The sequence below is a fragment of the Salmo salar genome, chromosome ssa03 (assembly GCF_905237065.1).
Source record: "Salmo salar chromosome ssa03, Ssal_v3.1, whole genome shotgun sequence".
NCBI lineage: Eukaryota > Metazoa > Chordata > Actinopteri > Salmoniformes > Salmonidae > Salmo > Salmo salar.
Window position 1 is genome coordinate 27,382,920 of NC_059444.1, and position 18,474 is coordinate 27,401,393.

General features: G+C 41.0%; 1 protein-coding gene across 3 annotated transcripts; it reads left to right on the forward strand.

The window, feature by feature from the left end:
• Positions 1-4,539: 4,539 nt before the first annotated feature.
• LOC106599287 (biliverdin reductase A) lies at positions 4,540-17,024 on the forward strand. 3 transcript variants are annotated; one of them, XM_014190446.2, is made up of 7 exons: positions 4,540-4,634; positions 5,306-5,430; positions 5,774-5,893; positions 10,245-10,342; positions 11,370-11,477; positions 12,468-12,636; positions 12,832-17,024. In XM_014190446.2, the coding sequence occupies exons 2-7, from the start codon at positions 5,312-5,314 to the stop codon at positions 13,103-13,105; spliced, it is 888 nt and encodes a 295-aa protein (XP_014045921.1). In that variant the 5' UTR covers positions 4,540-4,634; positions 5,306-5,311; the 3' UTR covers positions 13,106-17,024. The 3 variants fall into 3 exon arrangements, with proteins under 3 accessions (XP_014045921.1, XP_014045918.1, XP_014045919.1); XM_014190443.2 differs by having other exon boundaries at positions 4,565-4,695; XM_014190444.2 differs by having other exon boundaries at positions 4,568-4,691.
• Positions 17,025-18,474: the final 1,450 nt, after the last annotated feature.

Genomic DNA, 18,474 nt, shown 5'->3' on the forward strand with positions numbered 1-18,474 from the left:
GTGGGCAGCTGGGAGGAGGTGCTCTTATTCTCCATGGACTTTAGTGTCCCAGAACTTTTGAGTTTGTGCTACAGGATGCAAATTTCTGCTTGAAAAAGCTAGTCTTAGCTTTCCTAACTGCCTGTATATTGGTTCCTAACCTCCCTGAAAAGTTGCATATCACGGGGGCTATTCAATGCTAATGCACAATGCCACAAAATTCAAAATGTCATGTTTTGTTTCTAAATGTCTGCGCAAGAGTGATGGTTCCCTGGAGAGAGTAACGATTAATGTGATTGGATGTTAATTATTTGACTTGGCTACCTGTATTTAACATTGTGTTGTTATTTCGATGAACACTAGATGGTTAAATTTTAGGCAGTGAAACGAGGCTACTCAGGCGAGAAAAAAACCTCACCCAATTGTATTGCCACGTTGGAAAATATAAAAGTGTACTGTTTGAAAATGTGAATTCTTTTAATTTTTTATGTGAATCACATTTTTATTTGGCGTACCCCCGACGGCATTGCCAGTTTGGGAATAAATCAAATCAAATTTCAAATCAAATGTATTTATATAGCCCTTCTTACATCAGCTGATATTTCAAAGTGCTGTACAGAAACCCAGCCTAAAACCCCAAACAGCAAGCAATGCAGGTGTAGAAGCATGGTGGCTAGGAAAAACTCCCTAGAAAGGCCAAAACCTAGGAAGAAACCTAGAGAGGAACCAGGCTATGAGGGGTGGCCAGTCCTCTTCTGGCTGTGCCGGGTGGAGATTATAACAGCACATGGCCAAGATGTTCAAATGTTCATAAATGACCAGCATGGTCAAATAATAATAATCATAGTAGTTGTCGAGGGTGCAACAAGTCAGTAACACAAGAGTAAGTGTCAGTTGGCTTTTTCATAGCCGATCTTTGAGAGTATCTCTACCGCTCCTGCTGTCTCTAGAGAGTTGAAAACAGCAGGTCTGGGACAGGTAGAACGTCCTGTGAACAGGTCAGGGTTCCAGCAGGTCTGGGACAGCAGGTCTGGGACAGGTAGCACGTCCGGTGAACAGGTCAGGGTTCCATAGCCGCAGGCAGAACAGTTGGAACTGGAGCAGCAGCACGGCCAGTTGAGCTGGGGACAGCAAGGAGTCATCAAGCCAGGTAGTCCTGAGGCATGGTCCTAGGGCTCAGGTCCTCCGAGAGAGAGAAAGAAAGAGAGAAAGAGAGAATTAGAAAGAGCATATTTAAATTCACACAGGACACCGGAAAAGACAAGACAAATACTCCAGATGTGACAGACTGAACCTAGCCCCCCGACACAAACTACTGCAGCATAAATACTGGAGGCTGAGACAGGAGGGGTCAGGAGACACTGTGGCCCCAATAACTGCTTTAGAGGTAATGCTAGCTTCCTATTAAAGATACTTCAGCAAGCTATGATGTTGGCAATTGATGATACATGTATGCTGCTATTTGCTATGTTGAAAATTACAATCACAGATTTGTAAAACAGACAGGAAATAGTAGCATCTTGGTTATGTGAGGGCTCAATCTTGAATTAAACTTTGTTTTGGTTCAGCAAAAATATGGCATGCAACCTTGGGTTATGACAAATAAACACTATGACCAAGTTACACAGTTGGTGATAGAATTATTAATTTACCCAGTTTAGATATGCCGTTTTATTTTCTTCTGTCTTCTCAGAATGGGAAGGCAGCCCATAGCTACAGGAAAATGTTCGATGTCTCACAAATATGAGGTGTGCAAAAATAATGAATGTGACATTAAGCAGACTTTTTTTCTAAAGCGGCAGTATGCATGGGTTCATTTTCAGTTTATGGCACCGGGAATCGAACCCAAAATCATGACGTTTCGAGCACCATGATTTTTTCTATTGATTGTTATGGTCGTTATTTATTTAGCTATTTTGATAGGCCATAGACTACATCTGTAATAGTTTAATAGCCTACTGCAATAATTCAACATACAGGGTTGTAGGCTGCATCACTCCTTCAGCCTAAATAGCAGATTATCAAAGGGAAGATATAGGCTAGGCCTTTGCGTTCCTCCAGGCTGCGCTCTGCGGGCTCCGGGCACGCGCCACTATTGATAGGCCTACGTTTTTAGAAAATATAATTATTATACCTCTAGGCTACAACAACACAGTGCGATGAGTAATGTATTATTATTAGTACACAAATATTGTCTAAGGTGTAAACTGCAGTGATGTAGGATCATTTGAATTAACGCTCAAACGTCATTTTGTGTTTTATGCCTGAATAAAGCCCCGATCAGCTATGGGTTTATTCTCAACAGTTTACAAAGTCCAGAAAATGACATCAGGCCACTCATATGGTGTATTTTGTCAGGATGTATCGGCGTTTAACGATAGGCCTACTATAGAAAAATAGTAGCCTATGAGAGTGAGATGTAGTCTGTCGTGGATCATGTATTCCAAGTCGTCCTAATATTCACATGGCCACCAGTATATGCCTACAAATCGTTAATGCCATTATATTAGGCCAGAATTGTCCGAAGGACTGAAATTAATAGAATTAGTGAGAGTGACGTTCCCCCAAGAAATCTGTAGTAAAATCTAATGAATTTATAGCATAGATTCTCTACGGTCCTTCTCCATGTAATAGCCTAATGGGCCGAATTTTAGCATGCAAATGACCCAGCATATTCTTGGTGAAATTATTACATTAAATCGTTTTTTTCTTTATTCTTCCATCACCTGCCTAATAGAAACCTCATATGGCCTACTTCTGAAAAAGTTAATCGGTCCAGATATGATGAAGTGTACTCAGCCCGAGTACCATTAGCCAGAACCCCAGTAGCCTAATATGATTCCGCCGGACTCGGGAAGAGCTCGGCCCGTATGAAGTCCCCCGAGTCTGAGTCGATGCCGAGTCGGAATAGGCCCGAATCCACAGTGTTGACTATCAGACCCAGAGAACACCAGCAAAGACCAAGATTGAAGTAGTCTAACACAATAGAACACTGAAAACCCATTGAAGAACTCACATGTACAGATTTACAATGTATTTATAAAAATGATCTCCATATTAATTTCAGGGTCAACACCTTGGGATTCTTGTGGCAACATCGCCATCTGGTGTATTCAAAGTGCAATTACAGCCGTCGAAGATAAGCGCAACCAAGGACAGCACTGTAGCAGACAGCGTAGGAAATTCGTTCCAGCAAAGCTTTCCTGTAGTCCAGTGTAAGCATTTTGTTCGAAGACTATTACAACGAAATTAAATTAATAAGAAATTCAGTACTTTTAAAATAGATTTCAGGCCTTCATCTAGGTAAGGACTAAAGAAGTCTTAACCATAGACCGTATATAAACCATAGACATTTAGGGTGTTTTCACACATAGGCCTCTTTAATATAACCGACCTCAGTCCTGTTTCAAGTGAACTCTGGGGTAGAAAAAAAAGGCAAAGTTCTCAGTTCTCTTTGTATTCACACCGCCCTTACCTTTGAACGAGGACTGAAACTCTTTTGCCAATGTACTTCACCTATTTTGTGGTCCGAGTCCCCTTTGCATTCACATTGCTATGTTTAGAAAGGAACCAAGATCTTTTTCCAACATTCAATCAATGCACTGTGGGTTTTTACAAAGTGCAGAACAAGCCATTCCATCAGACTGTATTATCAGACAGCTAGATATACCTTATACCTACTTACATTTTGGAAGCTAATATATTGATTGCATTTATTTCAAAAGTGACACATCATAATTGTAATCAGAAGATACTATTAACATGTAAATATTATTGGTAACAGAATAAATAGAAGAATAACTGCAGATTAAATAATGCTGTAATTGACAATTTTACAGCCAATTTAGGCTACTGCCCCTTTAAGAGCTAGAATATATTTTTTTACCATATGTTGCGATTCTTACCAAACATGTTGTCGTCTACTCACACTATTCAAACGCCACAATCGAATTAACAGTTAATGAAGCTCTCTTAGCCTATAGATCACATATTGCAAACAAATAATCTGAACTAAAATCGGAATTTTGTGGCACTAATGTGAGGGGCTATGGCAGGGGTTAATGGTGTTGCAGTAGTGTAGTGCGGGAATAATGACAAGAGAACCTGGGGAGTTTTGTGTTCACAATGACCTAAAAAAGGGAACCGGACAGCGGAATTCAAGCCAACCGAACTCAGTCAACCTCTCATGATGTTTTTCACTTAGGCTCGTTTCAGGGTCTGAGTTCCTTTGGAGTGTTCACACTGCACACAAAAAACTAAGCCAACCGCACTGAGTTCACACAAATTGTCTGTAAGGGACCATGTGATAACACCCTTAGTTAAACTGAGGACATTCATGCTGCCATGGGAGTCGCCATATATTGTTGCATAAACCATCACATACATATATCTAAACATTCGTGGACATTATGTGTAAAGAAACGAAAATATCATAATTACCTAGTGTCATAGCAGGTCTGTATTTGTTTTATAACAACAACAAAAAAAAGCAAACCACATAACTTCCGACGAGACGTCCATCACGTGAGTAGACTTGATTCACCAATCACCGCGTTATATGGACGTCACACGCAAGCAGTAAAAAAAAAAAAAACACGTGAGCTGGTTATGAAAGTTATATCACCGGGGCAAGAGAGTCGATTACTTTGTTTAACGTAAGCATTTTATTCACTTCAACGAGACAAGGGTCCTCAAAGGCAATTCAGAAAAGGGTTGGTAAGGAAATCAAGCTTGAATTTAAAGCAGTTTAAATTCAGTACGGAACTAGCTACTCATTCAACGAGGACAGCATTGTTACCTGCATTGCAACATTGTTGATGTCATGTTAGATCATATACTTATCATTATTATGTCAATTATGAATTTCCTGGTCATTGGTCTAGTTTCAAGTTACTTTGTGTAAGGCATTGTTTTTCTGTATAGTTTTGTTAGTTAAAAAATATGGCAACTGCCATCAATGGAGAATGTGACGATTCAAGATATTTATATGGATTAACTAAATACATCTGTATTAAAACTGTTGGATCTGTCTGAATTTACAGAAGTGAAACAGGGTGGTTTCTTTCTAACCATTTCCTTCCCAACCACCATGTTTCACTTCTGTAAATTCAAACAGATCCAACAGTTTTAAGACAGATTTATTTAGTTAATCCATATAAATATTTAGAATCGTCAAATTCTCCATTGATGGCAGTTGCCATATTTTTTAACTAACAAAACTATACAGAAAAACATTGCTGTGTTCCTTCGAATCTCTGTCCAGAACTTGTCTTGGGTCTTTATGCAGAGTGCACAGTTGATAAGCTCTGACTCCATCTCTTTGCAGTCAGACATGTTTGGTTCAGTGGTGGTTGGCATTGGGACGGCAGGCTTGGTGAGGATCAGGGACATGCTAGCCCCTCTGCCCTCCAGCGCAGCTGAGAAGCTCAGTGTCAAAGGCTTCATATCCAGGTGAGGCACCAAGACTCATCTCATAGTTTTTTTGGACACGCTGTGCACAGCAGTGTGTCTAGGTCCATGTGCTGGTTTTGGCAGGAACAACTGGTGTTAAAAAAACAATGGTAAAATTCGCACACTGAAATAATACCTTGATTTTAGTGCTTTTTTATTATATGTGCAGTGCAATTAACTTTGTTGCACTGCACATATTAAATAGATATATAGTCACTGTCCTGTGACCTGTACTCGGTCACAGAATCAGCAGCTCGGTCCTGCATACTGTAGCAAACAATGTGACTCTATTTCAAAGCAATTTTTCCGTAGTGAATATGACTCTGGTGTTGTCTTTCCATAGGAGGATCCTGGAGGAGCAGCAGGGAGTGAAACAAATCACTGTTGAGGATGCCCTGAGCCGGGACGACATAAAGGTGGCTTTCGTGTGCACCGAAAACGCTGCCCATGAGGAAAACATCAGGTAAAATGCTTTCTATCTCTCACTGACCACATATCTCTATTATAGTCCTCTGTGGTAGTTGTTTAGCTATCCCTTCGTCAGTTTTGTTTCTATCTGAAATGCTCGTACACAAGAGCTATATTTTCACCATGTTACAAATCACCACTAGGAGACAGCACTAGAACACGTATATTGTCTGTATCAATCCTCAGTACACTATTTTCTTTCTTTCTCAGTCCACTGAGGCTCCATCTCGGTGTAAAAACTGTACGTTAATTAACCATTCATTGAACCTGGCCCATTTACTAAACCCTCAGACAAACTGTTGGAGCTAGGAACACAAGCATTTCGCTACACCCGCAATAACATCAGCTAAATATGTGTATGTGATCAATACAATTTGATTAGATTTAACAGTTCTAGTTTATAAGCTATATATTATACAGCATTGAGACATATTGTGACACAGTAAATTCAATGTTATATTACATGTACAATCCACATAAAATCAACAGTGTAATGTTTGGATTCAATCTTGTCAGGTGAACTGTTGTGTCCTCACCTTTAGTCTAATAATTTTACCATAATTTTCAAACTTCCCTTTGAATTATTGTCACCCACTTCCCTTGAAAAACAGTTTGCCCTACAGCTAATTCTGCCAAATCAAAAGAATGTGCAAAAAACTATCAGATTTCGACAGAAATATGACTGAGACGCAAATAAAATTCAAGGAGAGGGGGTACAAAAATGGTCAGATTAATACTGCCATTGAGAAAATTCAAAATAAAACAAGACATTACCTTTTTCAAGGTCAGTCTCGCAAAAAGAAGCATTCTTGCGTTCTAACTACCCGATATTCAAAGTGCTCTGAACAAATTAAGGGAATCGTTCACAAACATTGGCACGTTCTAAGATCCGATGACAGTATCGGTAATGTGTTTTCGGACCCTCTCTTGGTCGTATTCTCGTGGGGCAGAAATCTCAGAGATCAACTGGTAAAGTCTGATTTACCACCCCAAGATGTCCCTGCACAAAGTCTATTTGCGCCCCTACTGGATGGAAACTACCAGTGTAATGGCTATGCTCAATGCAATGGCACTTATAAATGTAGATCCTTCAAACACCCCCAAACAAGGAAACAGATCCAAATCAAAGTTGTTATCACGTGCTCCACTAAGGCAGTTATTTATCTTATAACTTGTCCTTATGGTAAAAATTATGTGGGTAAAACAAAGTGCGAATTAAAAGTACGAATCTCGGAGCATCGTAGCACCATTGGGTGCAAAAACTCGACTTACCCAATTGCGGCCCACTTTTTTGGAAGCAAACCACTCGATTTTGTCCCTACGTTATATTGGCATCAAACATGTCACCCTCCCTAGGAGAGGGGGTGACCTCGACAATTTATTGTTAAAACGAGAGGCTGCCTGGATCTTTCATTTAAAGACCCCTGCTCCCTTCAGTCTCAACGTAGACTTTGACCTGAAGCCATACTTGTGATTATTGTGATTTTGCTATTGTAAATGTTTGTAGGCTTATGTAGCCAAATTGTATATATGATCGTATGCTATTAATTTAAGTTTTTTGAATGCTATTTTAATATATGAGAATGAACCAATGATATCAGGCCACACCCGGCCGTGATTACAGACACCTGTGTGTGTCCTTTGACACTATATAAACTAGTCACCCCGCAGAGTTTGTCATTATACCCTAATGAAGACAGCTTGTCTGTCGAAACGTTGGTTATTAAATTATTGCATCTGAGCTCCTAGAGTGTGCGGCTCTCCTTTAATTTTTCAAAAACCCTTTTAATTGCTACCATGCTTATGCGTCATATGCATTTCATATTTCTTCTGTAAGAAACATTTCCGTGTAGCTGTTTTGATGTACAGCACTCAAACCCTGGAGAGGACCACCAAGGCTACAGCTCTCTAATGGCTCTCTTTATGACTGCGAACTGTAGCGAAAAAACACAGAAATTGTTTTTTTTTTCTCTCTCTCACTGCTAAATGTACAGAGTGTGCAGAGATGGGCTATTAAAGAATGGAGAGTTATTTTAGGCTGGTTAATGAGGGTGTTTAGAACATGGCCATCATGTTTCACTGGTAGACAGTTCCAGGCTAATTGTCTAAATGGAACAGCAGGAACTGCCCTTCATACTGTAAAGGGAAAAAAGCCATGAAATGTTATTGAGAACAGCTTTTTCATAGAGGATACAGTGAGGGAAAAAATTATTTGATCCTCTGCTGATTTTGTATGTTTGCCCACTGACAAAGAAATGATCAGTCTATAATTTTAATGGTAGGTTTATTTGAACAGTGAGAGACAAGAATAACAACAAAAAAATCCAGAAAAACGCATGCCAAAAATGTTATAAATTGATTAGCATTTTAATGAGGTAAATAATTATTTGACCCCCTCTCAATCAGAAAGATTTCTGGCTCTCAGGTGTCTTTAATACAGGTAACGAGCTGAGATTAGGAGCACACTCTTAAAGGGAGTGCTCCTAATCTCAGTTTGCTTCTGTGGACAGTTGTCTTTTATACAGGTAACAATCAATCAATCAGATTCCAAACTCTTCACCATGGCCAAGACCAAAGAGCTCTCCAAGGATGTCAGGGACAAGATTGTAGAACTACACAAGGTTGGAATGGGCTACAAGACCATCGCCAAGCAGCTTGGTGAGAAGGTGACAACAGTTGGTGGGATTATTCGCAAATGGAAGAAACACAAAAGAACTGTCAATCTCCCTCGGCCTGGGGCTCCATGCAAGATCTCACCTCGTGGAGTTGCAATGATCATGAGAACGGTGAGGAATCAGCCCAGAACTACACGGGAGGATCTTGTCAATGATCTCAAGGCAGCTGGGACCATAGTCACCAAGAAAACAATTGGTAACACACTACGCCGTGAAGGACTGAAATCCTGCAGCGCCCGCAAGGTCCCCCTGCTCAAGAAAGCACATATACATGCCCGTCTAAAGTTTGCCAATGAACATCTGAATGATTCAGAGGACAACTGGGTGAAAGTGTTGTGGTCAGATGAGACCAAAATGGAGCTCTTTGGCATCAACTCAACTCACCGTGTTTGGAGGAGGAGGAATGCTGCCTATGACCCCAAGAACCATCCCCACCGTCAAACATGGAGGTGGAAACATTATGCTTTGGGGGTGTTTTTCTGCTAAGGGGACAGGACAACTTCACTGCATCAAAGGGACGATGGACGGGGCCATGTACCGTCAAATCTTGGGTGAGAACCTCCTTCCCTCAGCCAGGGCATTGAAAATGGGTTGTAGATGGGTATTCCAGCATGACAATGACCCAAAACACACAGCCAAGGCAACAAAGGAGTGGCTCAAGTAGAAGCACATTAAGGTCTCCAGACCTTAATCCCATAGAAAATCTGTGGAGGGAGCTGAAGGTTAGAGTTGCCAAACATCAGCCTCGAAACCTTAATGACTTGGAGAAGATCTGCAAAGAGGAGTGGGACAGAATCCCTCCTGAGATGTGTGCAAACCTGGTGGCCAACTACAAGAAACGTCTGACCTCTGTGATTGCCAACATGGGTTTTGCCACCAAGTACTAAGTCATGTTTTGCAGAGGGGTCAAATACTTATTTCCCTCATTAAAATGCAAATCAATTTATTACATTTTTGACATGCGTTTTTCAGGATTTTTGTTGTTGTTATTCTGTCTTTCACTGTTCAAATAAACCTACCATTAAAATTATAGACTGATCATTTCTTTGTCAGTGGGCAAACGTACAAAATCAGCAGGGGATCAAATACTTTTTTCCCTCACTGTACTTCATTGTCTTTATTTTGTGTCAATTTAATTTGAAGGAACATTTTGAGAAAGTTACAAGAAGTTTTAAGAGTGGTCAATGTGAAGTTTTCCCAACTCTTAGCTCGATGGGTTGTTGAATCATTGACCAATGGCTCTTTTTTTAATTTTTTATATATATATATTTTTTTTATTTCAACTTTATTTACTAGGCAAGTCGGTTAAGAACACATTCTTATTTACAATGATGGCTAAGCCCTAACCCGGACGATGCCGGGACGATTGTGCGCCGCCCTATGGGACTCCCAATCACGGGCTGGTTGTGATACAGCCTGGAATCGAACCAGGTCTGTAGTGACGCCTCTAGCACTGAGATGCAGCGCCTTATACCGCTGCGCTACTCGGGAGCCCTTGCTGGTCAGTTTGGTTTACAAAGTTACATTTCAGTTGTGCAACTCCCTAGTACAGGACAGTCTTTGAAATCGAATTTATGTTCGTTTCAAGCACTGTCTCTTGGAAACCCTTCTTGGATACTGTAAAAAAAGGAATTTCTCCTATAATATGTTTTATGTTCTAATGGACCATAGGATGTTTCTGGAAGCTGGGAAGCATGTCTGTGTGGAATATCCAATGGCCATGACACACAAAACTGCTGTGGACCTCTGGGACCTGGCTCAGGAAAAAGGTGAGCTGGACAGAATCATTGGAATATATTTTATAGAGAAGACATGGTGAAGTCTTGATGACATGGTGATGATGATGTAGTAGACGTGTATCTGTGTCAGGGTTTCCGTTTGGAAAATATGGCGCCGGACATTTGACCGGCAGCATTTTAATTGACAGGACATTTGAGGAATTTAACGGCCCCGTATGCATTGGGTGTGTAACAAGATTAGGGCGTCTACACACGGTGCTCAGAATGACAGAAATCACATTTAGATTATGGTAATTCATGTTTACACTGTACATGCAACTCACTGGACAATGAAAGAAAGTTGATTTGAAAGCCAATAGAACATAGTGGTTTCAATGGCATTGAAATTAGATTTTGGCTCAGCTACTTTGAAGCAAGGTAAGACATGCCTCATAATATGAAGTAAAACGTTCAGGTTTCACACAATTAAGTATGTTTTCAAAATGCATACTACCTCCAGCTCACATTGTAAAGTGTGATGCGCTGAAGCCTGACTACCGTTGCACATGAATGACGAATGGGAGGCGCGCTTCAATTACCAGTTGAGAAATAAAAATAGTAGCTCTTTTTAATCATGGCCATCAAAACAGTTTGTAACATGCAATTTCATTTTAGAATTGTTGCACAATGATTGGGCTTATAAAAGCACATTTTACTCCAGCAGAAACAGGAGCTGTAGCAGCAGCTCTTGCGCTGTCTGACAGACTTTCTGCTTAAACTAGGCTCTGTATCTGTATGCTGTCTGCGATAAGCATAGACCAATAAGCATGACTGGTTAAATGTATTTACATCGACTGGTATTTTTTATCAATGAATAGGATAAAAAGCATTATTTCACAATTCCATTTTTTTTCTCCCGGACAATTGGCCAGCACCAATTTTATTTATTGGCTTTTCATATTTTTGGGGGGGTGGCCAAAAGCCTGGCTATTACCGGCTAATGGAAACCCTGATCTGTGTATCTTAACAACTACTGATCACCTACGTATTTAATGTTCTATGTCTTCTATGTTCCTAGGAGTGGTCCTGCATGAGGAGCACATAGAACTCCTGACAGCTGACTTCAAGCAGCTGAAGAAGGACGTAGCAGGGAAAAGGCTGGAGGAGGGATTCCTTCACTTCACAGGTGAGACGGAGACCGGAATTGAGAATATAGCACAAATCCCAGGTGAAAACACAACCGTGATACACGAAGGCCCCAGCACTACTGATACAGACATCACCTCAATATAATATTTGCTACAGAAACTAACTGCATAGCATGTATCAAATTGATGTGCATCATCCAGGTAACAGGCTTTGGGATGAATATTTCATTCCAGAGCTTTTGATATAATGAAGGCTCCCATCAAAGCGACTTGTGAAATGTTGTTTTCATTCTCCACAGTACACTTGTTGAGGTTGATGTGAAAGAGAGCCTGCCTGTGGAGTGTGGCAGGCAGACTGGTCTCTGGTATGAAACACAGAAGGGTGTTGTTGATGAAATCTAGAGGTGTGTGTCAAATGGTACTGTATTTCCTACATAGTGCTATACTTTTGTCATTAGTAGTGCGCTACATAGGGAATAGGGTGCCATTTGGGATGTTGACTAGCTCTGTCCTATTTCATCAGAGCCTCGTCGCTGGGGAAGAAGCAAGTTAATGCATATGAATGGACTTCTCCTAAAGCACCCATGATTGAATAATAAATAATAGTTATCAACTCCACACGCTCCACATAACCTCAGATGACAGACAGTATTTTATAGCAGCTGCCTGTTGACCAAGAATGGAAGTCAGAGCTTAGTGGAGAGAATGGAGTAGTTTTTCTTAAATTTGAGTCGGGGCAGTTTTCGTAGTTCGACTGTAGGAGGCAGCAAGCGCAAAATGAAATGAATCATCTGTTGGGAGATTCACTTCAATGGTTCATTCATTTTATGCATAATGGTGACATATACTGCAACAGCACCACACCAGTTTATGTACTGTCGGAATGTGATGAAATACAAAATCAATACAAAGGGCATAATGTGTCCGGATCTTAAATGTGAGCAGAGGATGATTAACATGAGCCATTTGGATTACATGTCCCATTACAACTACTTCTGACTGTAGTTTTCCTGTGTGTCTCACAATAGGAGGTCCTCTGAAGCCGGGCTTTGGTTTCCCAGCTTTCAGTGGCATCGCCCGGCTCACCTGGCTGGTGGATCTGTTTGGAGAGCTGTCTGTCACCGCTGCCAGCATGGAGGAAGACAAGGAGAACAAGTACATGAAGATGACCGCTCAACTCATAACCAAAGAACAGAAGTATGTACTCTGTACTCCATTGGAATAATCAAGTAGTCATATCAGATATTAAGTCCTTTCACAACGTCTCAAACCTAGCTATTCTGCCAGCACAAAACGTAATTGCCTTTATTACATCTAGATATACTGGTAGTCCACGCTGAAACGTTGGGTTAACTATACTCCTCTATCTCTTCTATTATGGATTTAATACAGACCTCTCACGTGGATTGAGGAGTGGGCTCCCGGCCTGCCCAGGGCCAAAGACATCAACTTCCGCTTTGACTCATGCACCATCACCCAGCTTCCCCCAGCCACCAGGGAGCCGGTGGGTATCTTTATGCAGGACCTGGTGCTCTTCAGTCAGAAGCTGCTGGGCCAGGTGCCCCGTGACCAGCTCCATGCAGAGCGCCGCAGAGTCCTCCACTGTCTAGAGCTGGCCGACCGCATCCAGCAGCTGAGCCTGAAGGGCTCAGCCCAAGACGCCTAGTAACCAGCAGCCTACCGAGGGGCCCCAGCAGCCTACCGAGGGACCCCAGCAGTCTACCGAGGGTTGTGAAATTACAGTAACTTTCCAAAAATTCCCATGTTTTACAGAAATTTGCAACGCTTAACCTACTGGTGGATGTCCAAGCGCACAAGATCCATCCATAAGCCTTCTACAGTAAAGCTACTGTAACACGCTGTACTGTAGACATATGCTCGGCGCATCTTTGAAATGTTAAGGGATTTTATGTGTTTCAGAAACAAATTGGTTTCAGAGGCTGCATTTACACAGCAGCCTCATTCTGATATTTGTTCCACTAATTGGTCTTTTGATCTTGCCTGACGACTGAATTTTTCCACTGCTCTATGTTTGCTATATACTTCAGTCTGAGACTGCCGTCGTTGAAGTCGTTTGTGGGGACATCAAAATGAGGGGTGTTGTACAAAGCAAAGTAATAAGTGATTGGATCATCTTTAGCCAATGACACATTTTCAAAACGCCACTTTACCCACGTGTGTTCTGGCTGGGTAGATACTCCGATCCTGACTCATTGTGGAAAAGAAGCTAACATCCGTGGGTGTGGCATACTGTAGAATTTGACCTGAGCAAGGAGTTTGGGTAGCAAGGAAACGTTTGACCAATCACATCAGATCTTTTCACATCAATCTTTTTCAGAGGTGATCTGATTGGTCAAAAGATCAATTAGACATTTTTAATTTTTATTTTATTTCACCTTTATTTAAACAGGTAGGCCAGTTGAGAACAAGTTCTCATTTACAACTGCGACCTGGCCAAGATAAAGCAAAGCAGTGCGACAAAAAACAACAACACAGAGTTACACATGGGATAAACAAACGCACAGTCAACAACAATAGAAAAATCTGTATACAGTGTGTGCAAATGAAGTAAGGAGACCAATAGTGGCGAAGTAATTACAATTGAGCAATTTACATTGGAGTGATATATGTGCAGATGAGGATGTGCAAGTAGAAATACTGGTGTGCAAAAGAGCAGAAAAACAAATATGGGGATGAGGTAGGTAGTTGGTTGGATGGGCTATTTACAGATGGGCTGTGTACATCTGCAGCGATCGGTAAGCTGCTCTGACAGCTGACGCTTAAAGTTAGCGAGGGAGATAATGGGCTGCCTGTGTAAACTCAGCCTAAGGCATGTCGGCTTATTATCTTAGGGTTAGGCTGTTACTACAGACTACGCCTTAACATTGATGGAAGGTCAGTTGATATATAGTTTGATGTTTGCATTGTGTTACTTATTGAAGTTAATCTACATTACAGTTGAATATACTGTAACATTCCTCTGGTTGATCACAGCTCATGGTGCTTTATCATTGGCTGGTGTGCTTTACTTATCTCATATGACATTTTAATATTGACATGTTGTATAGCTATTGTGCGCACAGAAGTGTAAGGCAAAACAGTGACACTGATCGTTGCATTTAATTTGTATTTTTTTTATTTAACCTTTTTATTTAACCAGTCAAGTCAGTTAAGAACAAATTCTTATTTACAATGACGGCCTGCATGTTCAAATCGTTAACACCCTACAATAGGTGTTATCATTTACCTGAGGTATCATGCAATCTCAGATAGCTCAGGCAGAGGAAAGTGTGTTATTTACACCGCAACTGGAACATTGTCAGTAGACTGCAATTGACACATCTGTTTAGTTGTTTTAAAGTAGCAATCCAGCCTCCTTTTTACCTAATTTAACACCTGATTTACTTAACAAAAGGCATATCTCAATAGGTGGTCCAGGCAAGTCCTGACATAGCACAAGTGGGGGGTGGGCCTTTCCTCTTTTGTTCTCTATTGTTCCTCAAGCAAGGGGGAGGCCGATGACATCACGGATTCCCATCAGACCGACTCTTTGAATGCCCTACCCCTTGATGTTTGCAGTTGTCTAAAAAACACTATTTTGCTCTTTTTTTCTAATCTTTAGTTGGTGTACTTTATTGTATTTATACATGGACATCGCTTTTCAACAGTACAAGTTCAAAAATCACCGGAGGACATATTTCAGTGTTTGATTAAAGGGGCATTGCAGTTAACTTGATTTAGATGTTTTTGTAATGTCTGGAATTGCAGGCTGTTCAGGTGGGATGGAACTTTTGGACCGCATCATGACTTCACACCGCTTCCCTGGTTTTAGCACTAAATCATTCACTAGCTTGTTGCCTTAGTTGTAATTTGTGCAATGCGCTTCCTTTCCTTTTTCTGTTTCAAACCAGTATTTCAAGGGTCTCAAAATTAGCTGTTCACCATACAATATAAGTTTTCTACTTAATTCTGGGATGCTGACAGACTGAATTTGTGCCTTGGCCTGCTCAGTTCCCTCTCCCATTGTTATCCATTCATGTCAGTCCCATCTAATGATGTATATGTCTACCATGTCGTAAGTATTCACTACCCAGTGAATGCAGTTTGGCCACTTTAACTGTCACTAGTGTTATTAGCAATTTATATGGAGAGAAAATTACATTCTTTAACAGTTTAAGAGGGAGAATTGTACTGTTATATTGAATTATAATGCCTGAATGTTTTAATAATTTGTGTGTATTGTAACTGTGTATAATTTGCAGTTTCCCATATTAACAGGCCATATGTGTGCTTGATTGATCATCTTCCTGTTTGATTCTGGCAATGATGAAAGAAGTAGGCAACCATCAATAATAAGCATTGCAGAATCCTGCACGAGAAATATTATTGTTTTTTTCACAAGCAAATAGGTAGCTGTTGCACCCTGGCCCAGGGTCATAATACTGGTCTGATCTGCAGGCTATGGTTACCAGTCGATGGACATGAGTGTTGCTCCTGCCTGTACCATCTGCTTCTGTTTATAGACTCACAGAGTAGAGCTGATGGGGATCAGAGAGAACACTGGGTTACTCCTGAAACCGGGTAAATCCACACCAATAAGATCATTAAGCGAAAAATGAATACATTTATGAGTTACTCATTACTTTTACAAATGACAAAACCTATATTGCATTGCCTATACTGCATATGATTTGTGTGATCTAAATGTTGTGACACTGAAGTTGTGACAGTGTGGACTCATAGCCTGTCCTGGGTTTAAAAAAAGCTCAAAATGTTCAATGGTCTGCGATTGCTTTCAAGCAGTGCTTCTGTGTCCTTGATTGCAGTGTTCCTAGAGATACTGTGGGGGCGTGTCGCGTTATCATCATCTTTATGCGTGTGAAAAGAATAGGCTACGTTCTATACAATTTAATGCAAAAGATAGTGACAAACTGAACTGTGACGAAGAGATCAACTCCGATTGCTTGATGGTCTGAAGCCGTATCGACTAATGGCACCGACAGTCGACCAAACATCGGACAGTCGTGGCCGGTGGCTCACCAAACACACTATGCGGCGAGATGGACGAAAAATGATTTCTTAACATGTCTGATTAATTTTGGACTATCACGGTATTTAGGTGGAGGCTACTGCCCGTGAGCGGAGTTGACATTTCGTGAATGATGCCAGTTCTATGTGGAATCATATTTCTGTTTTGGTTAGTGGATGAGGTGAGTCTGATATTCATAGTCAGAAATTCAATTCAGTGTTAAAGTGAATAACTGTTGCCATGAGTCCTCTTTTTGTTTCCATTAAAAGGTTTAGGCCTTGGTAGGACGGGCTTCGGAACTGTCTCGTTGGTCTCTGAAATATCATAGCCTTGGGGTTTATTGAAAGTCAACAAAACAATGCGCCCTGCTGCTGCAGAAGTTGTGAGCTATTGAGAGCTATTTAGGCCTATGAACGCTAGGCATTTATGTAAGGTCACATAAATCCGTGGTATATTGAATGATATTCTGTACATAATGTATTAAAATCTATATTCTTGAAATGAAACAATATTTCGAAACTCACCATTCATTAAAGTCTTACTGGACTCATATTTACATCAGCCTGGATAATATCATATGTACCACAATTTGTTTGGCCTTGTCTTGCCTCTGACCATTTGGTTCCATCCAATAAGATACAATAAATAGATCGCACAATACCATTTTACAAAGCTGACTGCACATACAAACAGACACATGCACTCACACACACCTACAGTTCACTCATTCGAACACACACACAGGCATCTCTTCTTCTGCTAATCGTTGTTAATTGTGACAGAACTGAAGCAGTGACAAACAGCTCTTTGTGGTATTGTTTGTGAGCCCAGCTCCTCTGCTGATGACCAAAAGCAGGCTCCAGTCCTGCTCAGGGACTGCTTTGTCCCCTTGCCATGAGTGTAAATGGAAGGGACACGCTGCAATTGACCGTGGACACACATCCACCTGGCAGATCTAGGCTGGAGTTTTTCTCACAATGACTTCCATCCAATAAGGGCCGAGGCTAGCCGGCTCACCTCACAGCTCACACATGCCTTACATGGACATCAAACAAAAATGGATGCCTCATCATCATAGAAGCCAGAGCCATAGAAAATAACACAGGGGAATAGTGTGATTATGTCTGGGCAGATAGTGAGAGTCCACAGACAATTTTTCTCTAGTATCTCATTTTAGAGGCTTGTTATACATTAGGTGCTGGGCCTGGTAGGACAGAGGGTGCATTGAACTGTATGTGTGCATAGTGGGTTCTGGACTGGACTTTGCAGTCACCGGTTCACAATCATCTTGAGTTGGCCTCTGAACATAGAGCATTGCATGAAATAGAAGTTTGGTTCATCAAATATAAACGTTGCTTACAGTAAGTGATTTTTATATCACTTGTGTTAATGAAAAGCCAACCAAGTCCTGTTTGGTGGTCACATCTGGCACATCACAGAGAAATAAAACTACAAGGTATTCACATGGTTGACAAGTTTCCTACTTAAATGCCGAACACTTCATTTTCCCTCTGACTTGGCCTCTGATCTCATACCAGCAAATATAAATCAATGACTAGTTTTCTTCTTCTCATTGACAGTGCACAGCTTCCAAGAACTACTGCTGGTATTTTGAAGGAGGCTACCCCATCTATTTCATGTAAGTATACTGTACACACACATGGGTAACAAAATGATCTGGACACAGACAACATTTAATTGTAGCATACATACATTGTTAAGACATTCATATTTTACAACACATCTTCATTTAACCAGGTAAGTTGACTGAGAACACATTCTCATTTACAGCAACGACCTGGGGAATAGTTACAGGGGAGAGGAATGAGCCAATTGTAAGCTGGGGATGATTAGGTGACTGTGATGGTATGAGGGCCAGATTGGGAATTTAGCCAGGACACCGGGGTTAACACCCCTACTCTTACGATAAGTGTCATGTGATCTTTAGTGACCACAGAAAATCAGGACACCAATTTAACATCCCATCTGAAAGACAGCACCCTACA

Excerpts from the sequence above, each read along its gene's own strand:
- LOC106599287 (XM_014190446.2), top strand. The coding sequence starts at position 5,312 with ATGTTTGGTTCAGTGGTGGTTGGCATTGGGACGGCAGGCTTGGTGAGG. Across the intron at positions 10,343-11,369 it reads GGACCTGGCTCAGGAAAAAG|GAGTGGTCCTGCATGAGGAG; the intron begins GTGAGCTGGACA and ends CTATGTTCCTAG. Across the intron at positions 12,637-12,831 it reads CTCATAACCAAAGAACAGAA|ACCTCTCACGTGGATTGAGG; the intron begins GTATGTACTCTG and ends GATTTAATACAG.